Source organism: Gordionus sp. m RMFG-2023, chromosome 1, assembly GCF_954871325.1.
Source record: "Gordionus sp. m RMFG-2023 chromosome 1, tfGorSpeb1-WG-v2, whole genome shotgun sequence".
Taxonomy (NCBI): domain Eukaryota; kingdom Metazoa; phylum Nematomorpha; class Gordioida; order Chordodea; family Parachordodidae; genus Gordionus; species Gordionus sp. m RMFG-2023.
In genome coordinates, this window is record NC_088775.1 from 46378505 (window position 1) to 46403569 (window position 25065).

Consider the following 25065-nt stretch of genomic DNA (forward strand, 5'->3'; position numbering starts at 1 on the left):
ATTTTACATCCTTTTCCTTGTGGTGTATTACATATTTTATTATATCTGCGTCGTTATTTATAATTATGATCAACATATTTGTTCAATATCCATAAGACGTATGTATTAATTTTTTCACTATGATTTAAATTGATCCACAATCTACTAACTACTTCATTAAGTATTATATCATTCCTATTTTCTATATTTTAGTATGAAAATATCTAAATAACCAATTTTTGATTTAGTTGCATTTATTTAATTAATCTAAAAAATCATCAGTTTTTATATATTGGGAATCATTAAAATTTGAATATCCAGAATTATATAAACTTGCTCTTATAGTAATTGCGATTCCTGCAACATAAGTTTCTGTTGATAGCCTATTCGGGACTAAAATTTGTGTTATCAATATGAATCCACATTAGAACATATATTACTTATAAATTCAAATAATATATTTAAAAAATGAGTTATGATTCTTATATATTTTTTTATATATTATTCATAGATACTTATAATATTCATGATTAAAATCATTATAAGATGACTCTGCTTCAATAATAATTATAAAAAAATTTATAACTGTAGTCATTTATAAAGCGTTACAATTAGTTGAACCGAACCGAAACTTTATAAATTTTTTCTTAAAAACCATAACCAAACCGTAACCATTTTTTACATACTGAACCATAACCACCATTTAAATAAAGGTTCGGGTGTCTCTTGAATTGCAAATAAATTTTATTGGTAATTCCATGTTAAATCAACAAAAAAAACGAGATTTATGGATGACCATCTCTAATATGGATGACACTTGGCATAATAGTTTTTTATGCTGAATATTTTAGTGAAATCAAAATTTTAAAGCGCTGAATTAGATCCAAATATACGTCTTCTAAGTCGAAAATCACCATTGCGTGATTTCAATAAATCTATATTTAGAAAAAAAACTTAAGATAGAGTAACAAATTATATATAATTTTATAGCCTTTAAAATTTTACATTGAAAAATATCAAAAAAAATTCTAAGTGTTTTCTTATTTCCCGTAAAATAAAACATTAACATTGTTGAGAAGATATTTTTTTGGGTGTTGATATTCGCTAGGAATGTTTATTACCTTCATGTTTAACTGTTTAATCAAAATTTTAGATAGGCATTTTGGTTTTTTTAATTTAATTAAAATTTTTATAAATAAAAAATATGAAATAGATGGCGTTATATTTAAAAATCATTATAAAAATATGCATTATATTGGTACTAAAATAAAAAAATTAATTGAGTATAACCAATATGATGTATTGGGACTATATGTAAGCAAGCAGTCCATACAGAGATGATTTTAAGATGCTATATTAAAAATAAACATTTTTAACTATATATAAACTATGTTAAAAAACATCTCTTATCTTTATCTATTAAGATTAGTGAATATAATTAGGGTAATGTGTGTTGGTCCATTTTTAATTAATGTTGATACATTATTAATGTAATCTATTTTGAATGGTGTGTTAATATTGATTTAATTTGAATTAAACATATAAAGTATTTAATTTGAATTGTTAAACATATATGTGATATATTTGAATTTAAAAGAAATGTTATCATTGTTGAAACATATGATATGATTATTTAAATTAAAGAAATCTTATCATTTTTTAATTTTAAGGATCATGATAGGCTAGGATTTTCGTTTATTAAATAATATTTGAATATTTAGAATAGGGATTTTTGTAAGATAATTTTTATTAGTGAGGGATATATATGGTATAAAAGAAATATAAAGGATATAGGGGAGACCAGGGCTAGTCGGCGCAAGGGGCTTGTCGGTTCAAAGGATTTTATTTTAAATCCAGTAAAGATTAAAATTTGAAATTTAATTCTAAAATAGAATTCAATAATATCCATAATTGGGGATGAAAATAATTTATAATATTTAGCTATTTAAATTTTTATCCGTTATGACATGTTTTTGACGTAAAAATTACAATATTTTCACTTTATATTATTAGGTTGTATTAAAAAAATAAAAGTTTAATGACAAAATGAACATTATATGAAAGTTAAATATCTATTTTAATATTTGGGAAAGTTTTAGATTGATTTATAAAGCTTAAATATATGTTAAGATCAAATTAGTAATATTACCACCATTGAGGTTAGTAGAATCGTGGCTAGTCGGCGCAATCAGTCAATTTTTATTATATTATTATGGTACCCAAATATATATGCAAAATTCAAAATAGTAAAATTTTTATTAAAAAAAGATTATGAAGAAACTATAAAACTGTATGAAAATAATATCTCATTAAGAAAAATACCATTTATTACAGGTTAAAATATAATATTTTATAAATGTAATATATTAAATAATAATTATTATATTATATAAATTTATTAATGTGATTGATTATTTCAATTTTATATCAGAGATAAATAAATAGCTTGCAAACTAAAATCTTCATATACATATTGTGATAATATATTATATATTGTACAGATAATCATAATATAATATTTTATAAATGTAATATATTAAATAATAATTATTATATAAATTTATTAATGTGATTGATTTTTCATAATACATTTCAATTTTAATATAATATCAGACCTATATAAATATCTTGCAAACTAAAATCTACATATACATATTGTGAATATATATTATATATTGTCACAGATATTATATATATTGCATATATAAATTTTAGCCTGATAGCAAACAAATATAATATATATATTTTTTTTTAATTGACAATATAATATGATTCAAATTAATACATTTTATTAGATACGAACATTTTAGCATATAAATTTTAGCCTGATAATAATATCAATATATTTAAAATGAATTATATCTAACAAACAAATATTTTATATATCTATTTTAATTGACAATATAACATGATTCAAATTAATTCATTTTATTGAACATAAACATTTTAGTTATCAGATTATATTTAGCCTGATAATAAAATCAAATGATGTTATATATTTAAATATAGAATTAGATAAATTTTGAGTAAATTTATTATTAATAAATATAAACATATAAAAGATGTGTGTATTATATGTAAACAGGATTATAAGTTTTCATAATTTTGAAGATTGGTTTCAATGTAGTAGTTCTCTGTCAAAAAAGATTGTTATTTTATTTGTTATAATTATAAATAGAATATTATATAAATAAAGTATCATAGTTATATTTTAAAATCTGCGAAAAATTTTTTTTGTCCCATAAGAAGCCTAATAAACCACTTGATTCGACTAGCCCCATCGATGATCCGACTAACCACGGGTTCGGGGCTACTAGGTTCAAAAAATGACTTTTACTAAAACCTTTCTATAATTATTAAATATTTAAAAAATATAACAGTATATATTTATAGGTATATGTTTAAGGTATCTATTGGTATTTTGTAAGATCTTATATGATCATTATTTTCGGAGCTATGATGATTTTGACAAAAAATTGCGCCGACTAGCCCTGGTCTCCCCTATATGGGATAAAAGATATATATGTGGATTATAATAATTGTTGCTAAAAATTGAATATATTTTAATTGTTACGTAGTTAACATTAAAAAAAATTTTTTTGAATGAATTTTAACCCTATTGTGGGAAAAATGGAATATAGAAATAATTTTTGAATGAATTAACCCTATTATGAGGGGAAAATGGAATATATTTTTAATTGTTATGTAGTTAACATTAAAAAGAAATAATTTTTGAACGGATTTTAGCCCTATTGTAAAGGCAAATGGAACATTTTTTTTAATGGCTACGTAATTAACATTAAAGGAAATAAGGTTTTGAACGGATTTTACTATATTTTATAGAGCTAAATTGAATATATCTTTACGGTTGCTGAGATAAAAGTAAGAATTTTATTAAATAAAAGAAAAATTGAATAGTAACGAAATTAAGAATTATCTATAAAACTTTGTGAAATTTTTGAAAAGATATTTATAATTTTAAGCTTAGATTTATATGGCTTATATTGGTATAAATTCAGAGCTCTATTTTGTCGAACTTAAACAGGTTCATATTGTTATAGACTTGAGATAAGGTAAGTGAATACAATATTATTTATGGTACATTTAAAATTACATCTTATTATATAAATAAATGGTGAAAAGCGATTAAACTGTTTTGATTTACAAACAGATGATGGGGGATAAAATATAAAGTTTTAAAAATTTATAAAATGGAATTACATTTTTTTGTATATTACTCTCTGTTTATTTTTATATAAATCGATACTTAAATTTGATGTTACTTACATATTTTTTTTTTTATTATATACCGATACTTGAATTTAAATAAAAAACTTATCGTGTAATGTAATTAGACCTGTGCGCCGATGTCTCAATCAATTTTTTCATCGGCTTTCGGCGGTGCGCCGATTTCGCCGTGGCCTACTAATTTGTTGGCGGCGGCGCGATATTTATTAAAATAAAATTTTTAATAAATTTAATTTATAAATCAATGAATTACATTTTTTTATAATTTATTTGGGGGCTCTTTTGTATAATACATTGTTAATATAGTTTAATTCATTTCTTAAATTATTTGCTGTCTCACTCCAATTTAAATTTATGTATTTTCTCATTCTCAGAAATAGACTAAGGTGCATTTTTACTCAGATCAGAGTCAAATAAACAACACATATTAGTAATATTGAATTAATTTTTATTATAACAAATTAAAATATAAATTTGGAATGCAAGTCAAATATAATAAATCAGAATTCAAATTTAGCAAAATTATAAATGTCATGAATAAATAGTATTTTATCAAGATTCGTGGGACATAAAGAAGTCCTTTGCATTGAGTATTAACCCAACAATGGAAACTTTCCTAGATAAATTAGCAAGCCTAGGAAGTTCCCAGTGCTTTTTCTTCCAAAAGATTAATGCATCCTCTTCTGGGATATTATGATGGCTGAGCAAAATATGACATTCTTATTCTAAATTACTAATGTTGTTATATTGCTTGGAAGGGGATGCTTATAAGCTATTTTAACTATATAAGAACTGGATGTTTGCACATTATTTTCAACTTGAATCTCACTGTGCATTTCTAACATGCTCTAAACGTTTTAAATGTCTAATTAAAAATAGCACTGATGTCGTAGAATTCGAATTTAAATATTCTGAAACAATTTTAAGATATTAAAATATGGGATCAAGTAGAGTCGCTAATATCTAATGTTTAAAATATAATTTTATTAATAAAAATTTAAAATAACGTTAAGTTAAGTAATGGGAAACCAATAGTCAAACTTTTTTTTCATATTTTCTTTTAAGCAAATTATATCTGAGCAATCAGATCAATTGATTTGTATATGGGTTTCTATTTCACTGAAAAATAATAACCCTAAGTTTATTGTCGATCCCTTTTGGTAGGAAAGAAATTTCATCGACTCTCGGAATGGATTTAATACTGCGCAAAGCTCATCAACATATCCCATTCATTATTAAAGAGTTTTAAAGATAATTTTGTTTATACTGAGAACACTTTTTAGCATAATTAATATGCTGTGCTAGCGGGTAGGCAATTTAATTTTAAAATTGTATTAATTAAATTGGTTGGTGCAATGCCATTTCTATTATCCGTTTCATAGGAGATATCAAAATGGTCATCAAGGTATGGATCAGAATCATCAATATTCAAGATATGACCTGTCTTATAAATTGACTGCAGACATTTAAGATGCTCACCCTCAATTTCACATTCATCAGCTACTCGATATCTGAGGGCGGAAATAATTTCTATAATTTTTTTTAAATGAGAATGTCAATTATTGCAACTATTTTTATGCCATCAACTGTAACCAAATTATGAAGTCCATGTCCAAAGCATAAATGATGCTTATAATCCCCCAACTGACGCTTTTTTTGACAATGGCCCCAGTATCAGTTACCATTAGTATTATTTTGGCTTTTAAATGAACTCCATCGATTTCAGATAATATGGTTTCCCCAGTATGCTTTTGAGTCATATTTCTAGTTGCCAAGGTAAAATAATTTAAATCAAAATTTATATCTAAATGATGAAGACTAAATGTGATATAATTTTGAAGCTTGAAATGATCGGTCCATAAATCAAAGTGACGGAACAGAATTTTGGTCCAGAATCAATCAGATTTAAATAGTGTTGTAAACGAACGCGTTCAACGAAGTGCGTTTTTTTGAAAAAAACGATGAACGGCGTTTATTTTATTTTTGATGAAGTTTGAACGTGAACGCGTTCCTTTTTTATGACGAACGCGTTCGAATTTAACGTTCGTTCAATTTTAAAAATATTTATATTTTATTTATTTGAAAAATTTAATATTTCCGAATTTTTTTAAAAAATGTATTATATTTATATTTTTTAATCGGCTGTGTATTTCCATTTCACATTTCAATTTTTTTAACACATAGTTTAATAATTTGAATATTATTGTTTATATTTTAATTTAATAGATTAGCATAAGCATGGATATTATTATTTAATCCTCATCATCTGATTCTGAAAATCCAAAATAAGATGAATTATCATTACTATGGCCAAATATGATAAATGTTTTACATTAACATCCTATATTGAAGGAACTAATCCAATGCTTACCAAGTGTAAAATGTGGCCAAAAAGTATTATATTGTCAAAATCTTTAGGTTCCAATTTAAAACGACATTTGATTTTAATATTAATTATTTGATTTTATACGATATAACTAAGTTAAATCATTAAATTTGAAGAAATAATGCATTTGGGATATTTGACTCCAACAATAACGATAGTTATTTAAAAATTAAAAAAATTAGTGGCCTCAAATATGGTCAACCATTGATAGACGCCGTATTAAATGGGATTAATAAAAGGTATTAAACCTATAACTCTCAATTAGTTACATATATTTTATTTTTTTAAAAATTTGATCATATATATATAAGGATCAATATGTTCTTTCTGCAATTATACATCCAGCATTCAAACTTCAATTGCCATGGATAAAACTTCCACAGAACGAACCTATTAAATATAAACTTTAGCGTTATTGAATAAAATGCTTTGAAAACCCTAGAGAACTGTTAATTTCGAGATATCCTTTTTTTTTGTATTCAGTGAGATTAGAAACCAGAATAAAATTCATCCTTAGAGACTGCTTAAATATCAAATTTACAGACATAGCTTGGCATCAAGCCACATTTCCTTCTAAACATGGCGGCCTTGGTATACGATTCCCATTGTCGATCTCAATATGTGCGTTCATTGCTTGCCATCTTCAGTCACGTATATTAATTGACCAACATCTGTCGGTTCACGATCCTTTTTTGAATACAGCTAAGAGAGAATGGGCAAAATCCGTCGCAACCTCAACCCTATTTCCGATCTCTGTAAAGCAGAAGGATTGGGATTTATTGTGAAAAACTCCGTTGATTACCTTATTTCAAGTCTCTCACCATTGGCTAGATCCACATATTGAACTTATCAAAGATCGGGGATATAAATTTTTAGATGTTATTCCATCTACCAATCTCAAACTCGAATTGGACAACTATGAGCTCAGTTATGCTCTATATATCAGGCTCAACATTCCCTTTTCATTACCTTATAAATGCAGCAAATGTCATACGGATGATAACAATGTGGCACTGCATCCTTTACATTGCAATCATAATCCCGGTTGGCAAACTCGACACTTGAATGCAATCAAATCATGTCTCTTGCACTTAGGTCAGCTGGTTTTCCTACCTCAATGGAGCCTTCTGGCTTATTTTCCAATAGTAGGCGTCCCGATGGGGTCACTCGTATCCCATGGTCTCAAGGAAAGTTTATAATATGGGATTTCTTTTGTCTGGACACTAACTCCCCCTCTAATTTTAACAACTCTGAACAGAGCTCAAAATTTTAAGATCGGCAAATACAGCGCTGATTTCTCAAATTATATATTCATACCCATAATTTGCTCCACTTTAACTACATATGGTGATTTGGCTAAAAACTTTTTTAAAAAAGTTGGCCGCCTAATCAGAAAAAATTGTGGAGAGCCTCGCGAAGGTTTTTAATTAAGGCAGAGGATCGCAATAGCCATTCTTAAGGCTAATTATGTTTGTTTTATTAATTCGATCTCTCCTGATGATTAGGTGAAGGAGATTTTAAATAATTTTGCTGCTTTCGCTTTTAATTATTTTGTATTTTACATTATTTTATGATTTATGCCTCAATATTGTCCTTTAGTTGTTTTTTTTGTCGTAATCGTTTACTAATATATTAATATAGTCCTTAATATAATATATTTTTCCCCATTAGTTTTGAAATACAGCTAAAATTATTTATAAATATTAAATAACAATAAAAGAGAATAGAAAATAATATTAAAACTAAATATTTAAATTTGAAAAAAACGCATATAGAGGAAATAAAGAGATGATTTACTAAATATTTAAGACTAAAGAAATTATTTTTTACAAAATATAACTTGAAGAAAAATTATTATATTGAGACGCTTTTTAAATTAAAAAACAAAGGTGTTAACTTTAAAAAAAAGAGAGGGAAGTGTGGATAATATTCTATTTGCATATTTTAACCTCGTGGAAATCATTATTAATATTAATATAAATAAAAATCGATATACATACATAAAAATTATATAAAACGCGAAACGAAAATACATATAACGCGTAACTTATCCTATATCAATTATTCTTATTCAAATTCATTCTATTATTCTAATTCTATTCTATACTCGATAAATTCCTTTTATTATGAGCCAAATCTATGGCATACGATGACATGTACGAAGATCTACATACCAAAGAAGGGCAAAATAAAATATACAGATTAGCCAAACAGCTAGAAAAGAATTCTAGGGATATAAACGGAGCTCCGAAAGTAATCAAAAATAAAGATGGGAAATTGATAATAAAGGAAAAAGAAAAAATGAGTAGATGGAGAGAATATTTTCAGGAGCTTCTCAACTTTAATCCGCACATACTACATCTCGAACACTCCCCTTGTCAAAACCTTGTACAACCTATAACACAACAAGAAATAATCACATGCCTCAAGCATATGAAAAACAACAAAGCTAGGGGTCCAGACGATATTCCAATAGAAAGCCTTAAAGGATTAGGAGATGATGGAATACATCTCCTCACAAATCTATACAATAAGATACTTGGAAATGAAGAGGTTCCCCAAAAATGGAGGCAGAGCTATCTAGTTCCTATCTTCAAAAATAAAGGGGATCCACATAATTGTCAAAATTACAGGGGCATAAAACTAATGTCACACTGTCTAAAACTATACGAAAAAATAATAGAAAAAAGATTAAGAGATATAATCGAAATAGGAGAGACTCAGTTTGGCTTTATGCCTGGAAGATCAACAACCGATGCTATCCACGCAATTAGGCAAATGAGTGAAAAATACAGGGAAAAGAACAAAAAGCTACACATGGTCTTTCTCGATCTAGAAAAGGCCTTTGATAGAATCCCAAGAAAACTTATCTGGTGGGCGCTACGCCACAAAAATGTTCCCGAAAAATAAATAAGAATAATACAGGATATGTATATGGGCCATACAACAATGGTCCGTAGCACAACAGGTACTTCAGCAGGCTTCACAATAACCGAAGGAGTTCATCAAGGATCGGCTCTCAGCCCACTTCTCTTCATTACAGTAATAGATATATTAGCACAGTCTATACCTCAAACAGTCCCGTAAAATATGATATTTGCAGATGATATTGTGATACTTGCCGAATCTAAGGATGAAATGAAAGAAAGACTAATGAGTTGGATAAATATCCTAGAAACGCACGGATTAAAAGTAAATAGAGAAAAGACGGAGTATATGGTGATAGGAGGAGATGAAACCAAGAGAATTGATATTAATGAATGGCAGATATCGGCAATTGAAAGCTGCAAATATTTGGGCTCCACTATACAAACAAACGGCACAATAGAAAAAGAGATAGAGTAAGATTAATCAAGGGTGGCTAAAGTGGAGATCTTTATCTGGAGTGCTATTTGATAAAAGAATCCCACACAAATTAAAGGGAAAAATCTGCAGTTCCATAATACAACCAACTATTCTATATAGTTCGGAAACATGGCCAACCAAAGAATCAGACGAGAGAAGTCTACAAACCATGGAGATGAGAATGCTGAGGATGATTGCTGGGGTAACAAGAAAGGATAAAGTGCGCAGTACAAGAATACTAAGTAGTTTAAAGGTAGTGCCCATCTAAGTTAATGTTAAACAGACTTAGGTGGTATGGGCACACAATGAGAAGGCCTATTATGAACTACATAGGAAATAAAGTTAAGAGTTTGGAAGTGATGGGCAAACGTAAAAGAGGAAGGCCAAAACTTCAATGGGGCCATAAAGTTAGAGCCAATATAAAGAAGTATAAATTAGATAAAAGAGATTGTATTAATAACATAAAGTGGAGAGAGATGTTGAAGGAGCTTACCACCAGAAAAAGTGAAAGCTAAAGAGAAAAAAATAAATAAAAAATTCTTATTCCATTCAATAATTCTTATTCAATTTAATAGTCGACAAATTCATTCTATTATTCCAATTCTATTCTATTATTCTTATTCCATTCAATATTCGACATTCAATAAATTATTCCCATTACTAAACGACGAGTTAATGATAACGATTTGAACAGACGGAATCGAGGATAAAAGAGACAGGAGAACGTTCGAAAGCAACAAACGACGTGGAAACATGTACTACGAGGGACATTTGAAAGTTGAAGATAGAGGAGAATGCAAATATAATTGAACAGATTTCATTATTTAACATTATATTAACTTAAATTTTTACGGATTATTTCTTTCACTTAACATAATATTAATCTAATAGTTTCATTGATTGTTATATTAAATATTGAAATTTAAAAAAGTATATATAGACATAAATTTATTAGATTTAGAAAGTTGTATTTTAAAATAAAAAAAAAAAATTGTTTTATATCTCGTTGTCTTATACTATAAATTCCAACTTATTAGCAAAAATAAAATGGATACATTATTAAATATATATTTTTTTATCTTTTCAAAAATTATTGTCTTAAAAATAAAATCAAATGTATAAATTCAATTTTTTGCATAGAAAATATGGATTATAATTATACTTGGTTCAAAGGGGGGTCACAAAAAATCAATATATAAATATCAGATCGGATTGGTGAAGAATATGTGGATCGGCACAGCCCTAATTTTATCTGCTTCCCCAATGCTTATTTTTTAAACGTAAAATTACAAATACATTCGCATGATTTTCTTTTTATTTATTAAAAAATAATCGCTCATGTATATTTTTTTAGTATAGTAAAAATAATAGTAATTTTTTTAGTAATTCTATTAACGTAATAAAAATAATATTAATCTTTTTAACTTTATAAAAATTATTTAAATTTTTTTTAACGAAGTCAGCTTAGTTTTTTTAATATAGTATAAAGATTATATTGTTTATTTAAGAATTTTGCAAGAAAAATTTCAATGGAAATGCTTCGCTTGCTTCTATGGACGCTTCGTCACTGATGAATATGCTACTCAGAATCAAATTAGTTTAAATCTGTTAAACAAATGTATATTAGATAAACTATATTTTAATTATTGTATTGTAAGTAATATTTGAACATTTTATGACAGTTTTGCCAACAAAATAAATTAGTAAAACCAGAGTTTGGAAAAAAATCTTAAAAAATTTTTTGAGCAAAAATCTTTGAGGTTCCAATCAGATATATGTTTTTACTATTCATGATAAAACGATTGAAAAAATTACGTTAATATATAGGGGAATTATATGAATCACAAACAGCTATAACTTAAAAATTAATATGTGAAAAAAATAAAATTAAATATACTTTACCTAAGATTACTATATCAAAAGATTTAGATGATAATAAATCATTCTGTATAATTATCTGCTCTTATAAAAAAATATGAATTCTCTGTCATAAAAGTATTTTTATTTGTAATTTGGTTGAACATAAATAATTATAATTGATATCCATATATTTTTTAAAAAAATGCAGTTGAGCACTCCAATTATTAAGCGACGTGAGCCGGTTAATAATATTATAACATTTTTATCTTAACTTATTAATAATTTTTAAGGTAATTAGTCAATTAAACAGAATAAATTTCCAATATTGGCTATAAAAATAATTATAAGGATAAAATATTAGGGTGTTAAGTTTGGATGAATGTGTGGATAAATGACATTAAAAAATAAGGTAAAAAGCTTTCAAGTTGATCTTTTCTTCTTAAAATCAAATAGAATTTAAATTACCAGGTGTTGGTGGAGTTGAACCTCTTGAATTGGAAGTCGACTTAAATGGATGATCCTGTTGTGAAGCACCAATATTTGAGGCGGAGTTTACCATTAGACTTATAAAATATTTTTTTTGTTTTAAACAGAGTTTTAACATTTCAAAAATGAAAATCTTCAAAGTTTTGATCTCGGAAGATTTAAAATGAATTTTTTTAAAAAAGACAATTTATTTGAGAATGCTCAAACAGGATTTTTAAACAAATTTTCTAAAATTCCAAATCTTTTATAAGTAAATATTTTGTGATCTTCAATTTTGTTGAGATTTTTGCTTAAAATTCTTTGGGAAAAAAATCTTAAAGCTCATTTTGAAGATTTTTGTTAAACCCTGATTTTAAATAACATATAAGTTTTTTTTAAAAATCCAATCATTACTCCACTCGTGTCAACAGGCATTCATGCTATTATATAAAAAATATATCTCAAAATGATTAATAGAGATGTATCGGCACAACTATTTAGTAGCCGATCTTATTTGATCTCTGAATGAAGGTCCATGAGCCTAAAAATTTAAAAAGTTTATGCCAGTTAAAAAAACATAATTAAAAACATTTCATGTTGTCTTTTTTTAAATTAAAATTTTATTCGGATAAATCAATTAGTAATAAAAAATTATGTTCCGGAATTGAGAAGAAAATAATCAAATTTTGGGGCTGTAGATTATATCTAATATTAGCAAGTGGATAATCGACAAAGTTATAGATTTCTTATTAGTTCCATCGATTAATTATTAAATATTTTTTGGTATTATATAGTGTAAAGTAATGTTTCGTTTCAAATTTCAACGTACCCTTTAAAATATTTAATACATTTTTGCTGTATTTAATATTAGATGCATTTGATATAATTTTATTTGGCGTTTTTTAAAAAAAAATTTGTTGCATTTATTGAAATGACATTTACGAATATTGTGCATCAATTAAAATTTATATATTGATTTTTAATGTATAAATTAATACAAATTAATTATATAAAGGAATTATTAAGGAAAAGATATATTTAAAAAAAGACATAAAAGGCTCTCTATAAATCAATATAGTATATTAAAAACTGTAGAAGTGATATAATATATTATAAAAATGTTTTAAAAACTATAATCAAATTTGAAGTATTTAAAAAAAAATTTTTTGAGATGAGGCTAATAAAGCTGATGTATTTAAATGAAAACAAACAAGGTAAAAATCGGAGAAAAAAATTCAAAGATTTAATATTTCTTAAAGCCCCCTTTAGAGTAAATGGATAAGTTACAATTTTTAACACTCAACAATTTTTAACGACTCGTTTTAAGCCGATTTTTAAAAACGGCCAACTCGGTTTTTTATCCAGAAAAATATTATGCAAGCCTGAAAATTTTGCTCATAGAAAGAGCAAAGTTCTAGACATATAGTATCGAAATTTCGAGGCTTAGTCAATATTTTTCTGGCGAAAATATTGAGTTAGCCGTTTTTAAAAATCGGCTCAAAATGAGCCGTTTAACAACATTAGCTAATATGCTTGCTTATTAAATGATAATACTCGCCGAAAAATATGATAAAATACCAAATAGATGAATTTTTTGTATATATCAGGTCAAATATAATTATAAAAAATTCCGAGTCGGGCCTAAAAAAATTTTTTTTTTTAAATCCAGGCCGGGTCGGGCCTCAAAATTTTTTTTAAAAAATATCCAAGCCGGGCCTACGTAAAAAATTTTTGAAAAAAAAATCCGGGCCAGGCAGATAATTTTTTAATCTGGGCCCGGGCAGGGCAGATAATTTTTTAGCCCACTTTATAAGATTATAATAAAAAAAATTGTATCTTATGTAACTAGATCAGTTTTGAACCTGGACTAAAAAGATTTTTGGTTCCTCATCGGAATAGTGGTTCTTCTTAAAATTTTGAATAGATTATGGGTTGTGGTTAGTGTTATAGGGATAAAATATTGAGTTAGCCGTTTTTAAAAATCGGCTTAAATCGAGCCGTTTAACAACATTAGTTCTGGTTCTTAAATTTGATGCGGTTTCGAGGGTTCCATGTTATCATTCCAGTTCCAATCTCTGTTAACACAATAAAATAAAAATTCAAAAATTAATAAATTCTCGAAAATAAATCACACAACATTTTTAATAATATATATATATATATATTATTTTCACAATTGGGAATTTTAGGAAGGTTCCTAGGGTTCCAAACTCTGATCTAGATACATTTTATAAGAGCGTATCTGCACATAGATTTTAGCCGGTAAAGATGAAAAGAATTCATAAATAGAGGTTATATGGATAAATATTTAATAATAAATTATGTAATAAATTGAATTTCTTTTATCGAATGACATATTTCTTTCATTGATTAACCCAAATTGATTGTAGTTTCATTACAAGATGAATAATAATTATATATATATCAAATATGTTAAGAAAACCATTAAAACTGATTAATATGTAATTTTATACAAAGACCTCACTTTTGGGAATTTTATCAATTTTAAAAATGAAGTTGGCCTCGTTCCAGGCAATTTTTTTACGTGATAGGTGAAATTAAATATTGCTTGCTAAATTTTTTTATAAAAATCGAGTGGTTTCAAAAATTAGTTATTACTTCTTTTTACTAAAAATGAATACAACTCATAAAAAGGATGCCAAACTATTTGGATTTTGCTAATATATTGGATCTGCTAATATATTGGATTTGCTAATTATTAATAAAGAATGATAGACTCAGCCTATAATAAGGAATAATAAAAATGTTATTGAAGATAAGATAAAAGAAAGTATATAATAATGAAAAAATATCAATTGAAAACTGATTATCAACAAATTTATATTGCTGTGTGCCAAGAAGATAGAAAATTTTTAAAATAATCAAATGAACCCTAAGCCTAACTTCAACAGATGATTTTATCAAACTCAAGATTTACATATTTAAAAAGCCACACTGCCACAGTAATACAACATATCAGTAATTTACTTTGACCCATAAATTATCCAAAGAGACATAAAGATTCTCCACAATACCACCCATCATATAAAAATCACCAAAATTACGCTCACACAAAATATTCCATACTTATATATATTGGACCCTCAAATATTCTAACAAATAATGTCCATTGCTTATATATATAATTGCCAAAGAAACTTACTACCCAGATTCCTTTGATTCAATCAGATAATAATGATGAAAATACTTCTTTCAATCATATAAAGTTTTAAGTTAATTTATCTACTTAATTAATATTATTATTAAAAAATAAATTTTATTTTTAAACATTCCTCAACCATCTAACCCTTAATTTGAATATACATTTATCATATAGATTTTAAGTTAATTTGAATTATATTATTTAAAAGATAAATTTTATTTTTTAACCCCTAATAATCATGAATCCTGATATAACAAAATCATATAATTTTTATTTTTAAAATAAAAGTTGAAATAGCTCATCCATATATTACATCCCCCCCCCCCTTTTAAATTTTTTTTTTCTTCTAAAATGGGTATGTCAAACATTTGTAATGCTTGCCATAGAAATATAAGCTTGACCCAGGCTACTTGTTTTTATAAACATGAGCCCAGGTATAACCATGTATAAACTCTGGTAAACCCTCTTAAAATGAAATTTTGAACAAAAAATTGAAACAACCCCCTATTTTAAATCAAAATTATTTTTTTATGATAATTTTTTAAAGTGGGAAAAGCTACCAACCTTAGTCCACCTACCTTTTAACAAGGTCTTTAATTTCTAATTTTTTAAACACTTATTATGGAAGTTAATTCAAATTTAAATTCCCTTAAAGCATGGGAAAATCTTTTAACCTTTAAAGTCTTAATTAAACATACAGATAAAAAAAACTTCTTTACATGATTTTATTAAAAATGGAATAGACCATTTTTATGCCTTAGAAATGGAAAATTATGTACCTGATGTAAGGGCTACTTCTGATTTTGCCCACAAATGTAAAATCTCAAAAAAATAGACTAAGGGAACGTATGTGAGGCTCTTACATTGGCTTCATCTAATTAAATATTGGCCCCATTTGTTGAATACATACATTCACTCTATTGAATGATCAACTTCCCACTCCTATAAAATTTAATTCAATCGAAATCAAGGAAGAACTTATTAAAAAAGTTTCTTTTAATAAAAAATCAGTAGGGGGAATTGAGAGGTTTCGCCCCTATTATTTCCAATTTTTAATAAACCCTAAAAATCCGTTTCAGAATTCATTTGTAAATTCATTAGTAATACTTGGCTAAAATATATTAAACAAAGATTTACCTAGTTAGGTTCACCAACTTTTTGGTGCAAGATTAATTGCACTATCTAAAAATGATGGGGTTCGACCGATTGCAATAATGGCTTTTTTTAGGAGACTAATAACTAAGATAATCGTTGAGCGCATCAAACCTGATCCTTTAAAAGTGTTCCAAACATATCACCTAGGCTTTGGTACTAAAGGGGGATACGAAATAGCCATCCACTCTCTTTGTATATATATCGAGGATTCTTCTCCAGACGCCGTAGTCTGAAAGCTGGATTTTAAAAATGCTTTTAATTCTTTACCCAGAAAAGTATTTTTAAACATTTTTTATAAAAATTTCCAGCTTATGCAATATTTATTAAAATCATATGGGTGCAGAACCCTGGCCAAAAAAATTTTTTGAAAAAAATATCCGGTTCGGGCTGTAAAAAATTTTAAAAAAAAATCCGGGCCGGGCATACAAATGGTACCTCTGTAGGTCTCTGCTCTAAATAAAGCTAAATCTTAAATATGATTTTTAAATTCAAGAGCCCTCGAAGTCCAGGGGTTTATTTTTAAAGAAAGTGAAATTAATCTTCTTGGTTCACTTTAAGCAGTTTGTACAACTGTGAGGTGTTCATGGAAAATATTTTTAAAGGCTTATTAGAATTTAAAAATATTTTATAAGTCACATTAAAGATTTTTTCTTTTAAAAAAATATTTACTTTTTACCAAAGATTTTACATATTTTTAGATCTACTTCCTTTTTTTAAAAAATAAAAAAATAATTAATCGTGTAAATTAATTTTTTAGAAGTATATTAGAAAATATTTTAAATATTAAATTGGAAGATTTTAACTGGGATTTCTCACAATTACCCTCGAAAATGGGTGGTTTAGATTTAATTGATATCCATTAAATCTCTTTTCGTGTTTGATGAACCACGCCATGATATCTTCTTTTATCACTCCTAAAAGATAACCTTTTAAATTCGATCTTGACAGCTTGGATATCTTTAGCTCTACCTTAAGCTGTTTACCCCCCCCCCCCCCCACAGTTTTAACACAGCAATCAATTTTCCAACTTTTAATTAAAAAAAATTTTAAATACTCTCATAAAACCCCCTTTAGAGTATATTCAACTTTTACAAAATGCTGACTGTACTAGTGGTTATGAATGGCTGGAAGCATTATCATGTTGTAAAGGTAGCCTCTTATCAGATGAACAATTAAGAATTGCCATAGGCCATTGAATTGGATGTAACGTAGTTCAACCATATAGGTGCATAAAATGTAAAATTAGTTGATTCCAAAGGGAGACATTGTCTTAATTGTATATAGTCAAGGCAGACATGCAAGGCACACAGCAACTAATTAAGTTATTGGCCGTTCTCTTACCAGGACCCGAATACCAAACATCCTGGAGCCTGCTAATTTTTCATTAAATAATGGCCTAAGACCAGATGGCTTAACTTCTGTGCCTTGGTTTTTATGTAAAACCTTAATTTGGGATTTCACATGCGTCTCTTCATTTTCAAAAAAATTTAAATTCTGACCCGGTTGATATAGCCGAAAAACAAATAAATATTCCAAATTAAAAATTATAATTTTTTTACCAATCGTTATATCTTCAATTGGACATATGTCAAGCGGAACTTTAAAATTTAAAAAAAATATAGTCAGCAAAATAGGAGCCCTTACATCAGAACCCAAAGAATATTATTTTTTAAAACAAAATATACAAATTACAATTTTAAACTACAATTATTCATATTTTTTGGGAACATGTAGTCTCACCTCTGTTTTTTTAAATATTTATCTTTTTTTAAATAATTATTTGTGTATAATTTTAAATATTTTATTTTAATAAAATAGTATTATAAAAAAATAAATCAAAAAAATTTTTTTTTTATCTTAAAGTATAATAAAATTTAAGTTTGTTTTTAAAATTGTTATTTCCGGTCATGTATTTCTTAAGATATGATTAAATGAAAGAAGGCCGATAATGGTAATAATACGCCATTTTTGTCACTTTGATCCCTATTAATATCTCCAAAAATACAAATTTTAGGAGCCTAAAATTTTGAGTATTTTTTAACCTTCCTTTGCTAACAAAATTTAAAAAAAATCGAAGGGGGTCGACCGAATAACCCTATCCTTTAACATTAGTTTCAAATTTAAAAACAAATATCGAAATAGAACTAGAACATGGCAAATTTTTATAACCTAATACTAATTTCATATCTATCTAGGGATTTCAAGCTAGATCTGACCAATTGTAAAATTATATTTTCAGATGGAATAACAAATAAATTAGAATGGAAATTTAGTTTTAGGTCAAGCTTGATTTAATTCCCATACTTATAGAGAAAAAATACATAAGTTTAAATTATCCTCGCGTAATTAAAATATTTTCTAAATTTTTCCGTAGGGGTTATTATTTACATCCTTCCTAATCTATAATTTATTGCCCTAAATTTTATTTATTTCTAATCAATTAAGTAACTGTTTCTTAGCGTTTCATATATTACACTGTGCAAATCATTTTTAAATCTGTGCGTTCTGTTTATCTCCGCAATCATTATTTTTTCTTAGCAGTTTAGTTGATTTATCTTAGCATTAAGAAATAATTTTAAGCCTTCAGTATTTTTTTCTGATTTTAATTCCTAGCGTTTAGGCTGTGTCCTTGTTCGACATATTACTACACTAAACGGCCGTACTTCGACTAAACAGCCTAAAAAGTAAGAGAGAAAAAAATGAAAAAACAACAATAAACGAAAGTGAAAAATAACAATGCCACCAAACACTTAAAACAAGCCAAAAGGGGTATCTTAGTTCAAAAGCTGTTACGCCTAGTTTAAACATAAATAATCCTCAAAAATAAGTTAAACCAGGACACATTAAGGATTGTTTTTCTTAGAGTTTCATTTCCAAATTTGGCTATAAAGGCGCATTTTAAATATTTCATTTCCAACTTTGGCTATAAAGGAGCATTTCAAATATTTCATTCAAAATCATAAAAGAATATTACTTTATAAATACCCCTCGAGATTTATAAAATAATCGTATTAATAGTTTTGAAAAGATTTATAAATTTTACCCTTCCATTTGTTTTGAATTTAACTTAATATTATTAAATTGATTTTAATAGATTAAATAAATAAAATAACGCGATAACTAATATAGATTATATAGTATCGAAAAAATAAATTTTTTAACAATTTACATTTATCATATTTTGTAGTTTTGGTTTCAAAGTTTGTCTTTTTCAAAAGATGCGTTTTTGAGGCTTTTATCAAAAAATTTGCTTTAGCTGTAATATTTATAGTAAGTCGTATTTTTGGTTGAAAAAAATTGTCTTGTGAATTATCTTCGTGAGTATCAAAATTTAATTGAATCCTGGATATCGTTGTGAAGAGTTATTTAGATGAAATTACATAAATTTTGGTGTTGAAAATGCTTGCTTATAATTAATTTTTAGAAGTCAGGCTGATCCTAAAATCAGTACACCCCCCTCTATTGATTAATATTTTAAATATATTTATAATACAATTCTTAATGAAAAAAAATACCTAGAAGAACCGTATTTAGCGTTGTTAGTTTGATGATTGAGGTTGTTAGCTTTAATCGAATGCACATTGGAAGTAGAGCCTATGTTAGTACTGAGACTAGTGTTTTGTTGAAACTGTTGCTGCTGTTGGACCCTAAGCGATTCGATTTTGACCGGGCTGGGAATAAAACCTAATTCCGAATTTTCTTTCACCAACCTCCCTATCCACCAATCATTGTTGTATTTCTGTCGTAGAGAGTAATTAAAATAATATTAATGTCATATTTACTCTTTTATTATTGAACAAATAATAAATATTGAAAATTATTTCAAAACACCACCAAGCGTAAACCAACCTATGTTTAATATGTTGAATGGCGATAAATATAAACTTCTTTTATGTGCAAGAATTCTTTGGGGTGAAATATAACGGCATATCCTTGCAAAGGACAGTCATCTTCAAAGGATGCATCGTATCCAACGTTAGTGCGAACAGCGAACGCTACTCCTTTGGTCTTGTACATATTCACGTTAATATTATATTTATTTATCGCATGATATATTTAGCATTATCTTAAAATACAATATATATTCTTAAAGATAAGTCCATCTTATCAAGCAAACCAATACCGGGAAAAATACGGAATGGATCAATAAAACTCAAAAAATTTAGCTAAAATATCGGTTCCTGGTAATTCTTCTTATTACCTTCTGTTAATCTTAAGGATATTTAGATTCGACCCCCCCCCCCTCATTCCCCGTTGATGATTTAAAATATGCAAATTTGAAAAATTAACTGTATATTTAACGTGTAATTTAAAATTAGTAATATTGGCGATGCTCTTCCCCCTACCCCATCAATTAAAGAGAATATAACTCCCTAATTTTCTTAGTAGCTATTCCAATATCTATTTTAAAGGGTAAGGTTTTATAAAAATCTGAGTAAAGTAATATTAATATCGACTATAATCAGATATAATATACTAACTTTAGCCTTTTCCAGCTGTTGAAGTGCCTGATTTTCGGATTCTCTCCTCGACAGTTCTCTATCTTCGTCTTGTGAATAATCGGTGGAAGGATGGCTGTAGTTTGATTCATATGAACTCTATAATTTAAATATAGAGTGGCTTAGTTACATACTTTTATTCACCATTATTATGATAATCACATATACCAGAGAATTGAAAAATGGTATTATTTTCAAAACTTCGGCCCGAGCTAAAATTTTTAAAAAATCTGGGCTAGACTGATTTATAAAAATTAATTATATTAATTAACTTCAAAAAATATAATATATAAATAGCATAGTTTGAAAAAAATAAGTGATTTCATTTTGAAAGATTTTTTATACATGAAAATTACTAGTGTTGTAAAGTAACTAGTTACAATTACATTTTTGCTAAAAAATAACTTTAACTAGTTATATTTTAAAAATTGTAACTAATAACTGTAACTAGTTATATTTTTGGAAATGTAACTGCTAAAAGTAACTAGTTACTTTTAAAAATATATATGTATAAATCTAAATACTATATTCCAGTAATTAATTTTAATTTTTAATATGTTAATTTTAATTTTTAATATGTTTTTTTAAAAATAATATAACTATTTATTAAAATTATTATACTATCTCTATATTCTATGTAAAAATATATAATTAAAAGAAGAGAAATAAAATAAAATAATAGGTTTGGTCGGCGGGGTTTAATGACCCATGTATAGATATACATTTGGATCGACAAATTTTGATTGATATTCTTTATCCTAGGTAGATGCCTTTTTTGGATCATCTTTGATTAAACGTAACCTTTGCCCTATTATTTTGAATAATTATAGGGCTTGGGGTCAAATGATCCACAGGTGTCTGAGACCTCCTGAACAAACAAAAGATTATTAAGGTGGTTATATTTATTTGTTTTTGCATTTTCAGCTTTGTGATAGAGTTAAAATAAAAATATCTGGGGAAACGACCTACACATGTATAATCCCAAGCGAGGGGTATACATTGGTTCCACGGGACTAGAGTCATTCCATCAGGGCTGAAGCCAAAGGGTTCCAGTGTAGAAATAATATTTGCGGATTTCAAGATTTTGATATCGAATTGATGGCATAGTGCCTGGATAATTTGCCTTAATGACAGTATGGGGGGGGGGTGTCTAAGGCTATCGATATGAGTTTCACAAGGGACACATGATATCGGCGTTACGATTTCACAAAACGAAGACCTATAGCTATTCTAAGTGCTTCGTTGGTTAATAAACAAGCCTAAATTAGAACTAGGTATAGTTTCTAACCATTCGTAGCCAGAGTGGCATATGGCTGAAGCTGGAATTATTTGATCTAGCAAAAGAGTCGTATTGTTGTCATTCTGTATATTCGGGGTTGCGTTTAAGGGGAGAAAGAGCGATGGAGATTTTCTTTGAACAGCTTTGATATGTAAGTATTCAATGCAATGCTGTATCAATGGTAAATTCCAGTCTCTTTGTCTTAAATTTGGATAAGAGCGGCTTGGAGAATCTTTGCTCCAGAGGTTTAATGTTGCCATATGATGTGGATTCGATAATATCCAAATCTCCAAGTGTGTAAGGAAATTTAACAACTGATAATAAAAAGGCTGAAATGCTTAAAGATATGGGTAAATGGAACCTATACCACTAGCTTTGGTAGAAGGGCAGCTTGCATACTGAAGAGTGAAGAGAATTCAATATTTAAAATAGATTCGAGAATATTTTTTATAATGAACCTCAAAATAATATTTCAAGGGACATGAAAATTGTTGATGAACGAAAGACATGTAAAATTTTAGAAATGAATAAAAAATATTTGAATAAATAAAAAGCCTGATGAGCAGGTAAATGTTTTAAAATATTTTTCATTCTATTGAATTTGACAAAAAATTCATCTCTGAAATGAAATATAGCACTTTCACCTCCAATGGGTGAACCTAGCTGGGTAAAGCTAGTTTTGTCCACTACAATAAAATATCCAGGTGGGCAGTCCGATTCAAGGAAAATAATTATTTATAAAATTTATTAATTTAAAAGATATGCAACAATAATATAATTTCCCGTCCAAATAGATTTTCTTTTCTTAAATTGTTCCATTGCTTTAATAAACAAACCTATTTAATATTATATTTCTTTACCTATTTAGCACAATTCCATATTTTTTGCCCTCAAGTTGCTGGTAATATTTATGGAATTACATATAAATGTATTTTTTTTTAAATTTTACTAAATTAGATCATAGAACTTAATAAGGAACGACAAAGACTTAAAGTTAAATATTTTTTGAATAAACTACTAAATTAGCAATCATTACTTACTAATAAGAAAAATTTTCAGACGCGGCCCGAATTTTTTATAAATATTTTATATTTATTGATTTTTATGGCTAGTTTATAATAGTTATTATACCTTTGTTCCAGTGATATGTTTTTATATTACCATTTATATTTTTATTTTCTTTATTCAATTAGAAGTGATGTGTTTTTTTTTCTCATTATCATGTATATCTTTTTTTCTTCCTTTGTTCACGTACCTAGCTTGTTGATTTCATCCTCAAAACTGGTTCTAGTCAGTTTTCGAGATGAGTCTGGATTATTAACATTCTTTTTTTTATTATTTTAATTTATCTATATAAAGACCAAGAAAAATGAAATTCGGGATTGTGAAATTTATATACATTTTTTTGTTTGATTAATTATTGGATGAGTTTGATTTTTTTTTTACCTTGGCTTTGTAACTTCGACTTTAATAAACTTTGAAAATATTATTTCCACTACGTTGTCCGAGTGATTCCATGACAAAATCGATAAAACCCGGCCCCCTGGATCCCGACATTGACCATCCCGGACCCCCGATAACGGACTGTATTTTTCCCAATCTGCCGGGGGGACCCATCGGTCCAAACTCAACATAACTAGTAACTAGTTATATTTCAAAGTAACCTTTAACAACAATAAAAATTACATATTTACTTATAAAAGATTGTAATATTTGGCATAAGCAAAATATAAGAATTAACGAAGATATTGAAAAAAAATTCAAGTTATAGCAGAGCCTAAAATATCGATATCTGCAAGTTTCTGACACAAACTCATTATAAATCCAAATTTTTAAAAAATTGTTAAAAAGGGTAAATTATGTTGCCTACAAGAAAATATGAGGATAACAAAGATATCTGTAAATCTATTTAGATTTAGTTAAATTTCTCGAGTGTTCTTTAAGATTAAATCATGTTATATATTTTGGTTAGAGTTTTAATAAATCGCTTTTTTTTATAAATAATTTAATATACAGATTATTTGAATTAGAACTTAAATTAGGTTAAAAAAATCAGTAACTTAAATATTTTAAGTTAAAATCTATAATCTTTGTGAAGATATTTTCATAGCACACAAAGTTTTAAAAAATCGCTTGAATTTAAGTTATAAAAAAAAAAAAATTAAAATTCTGGACCTTAATTAAGGTTCAAGAATTCTAAACTATTTAGCGGAAATTTCAATAATACGAACTTAATCGAAAATCGAATTTCTAAGAAGTCCGAAACCGCCCCGTGTCCAATGATTGCCCATAAATCGGTCTCTGTTTAGTGTGTTCTTAAAATGTCCAAGCAAACAATTTTAAATTTCTGAAGGCGAATTCGGGTCCAAAACCCTGAAAAAAAATCTTATTCATCAAAATTATGCTTTCACAAATTGTGAAAATATATTTCAATTTTAATTAATGATTTTGAATATTAATTCACAAAAACGGGTGGTGTGTGTAATGACAAATAGAACGGTTCAAAATTATAAAATAAAAAATAATTAACGATCAAACCAAATTATTTCCTAAATAAATCGATAATTTGAATTAAACACTATAAGCATTTAACCACTATACAAAAAAATATTTCTTCAAATCCATATTTATTTAATCAATAACTTGGGTGAGATAATTTTAATACAATTCAACTAGAAATTAAATT

The 25065-nt window shown here is 27.0% G+C and overlaps 1 protein-coding gene across 2 annotated transcripts in view; it reads right to left on the reverse strand.

Annotated features, from left to right (window-relative positions):
- Positions 1-25065, reverse strand: part of LOC135922935 (voltage-dependent L-type calcium channel subunit beta-4-like) — a 95805-nt gene that overhangs the window by 26588 nt on the left and 44152 nt on the right. For both annotated transcript variants that reach the window (XM_065457469.1, XM_065457471.1), the window contains exons 3-6: positions 21083-21199; positions 20487-20609; positions 20117-20340; positions 12284-12381 (exon numbers count right to left, since the gene is read on the reverse strand). In XM_065457469.1, the coding sequence (XP_065313541.1) occupies positions 12284-12381; positions 20117-20340; positions 20487-20609; positions 21083-21199 (562 nt within the window). The remainder of the gene's footprint in view (positions 1-12283; positions 12382-20116; positions 20341-20486; positions 20610-21082; positions 21200-25065) is intronic.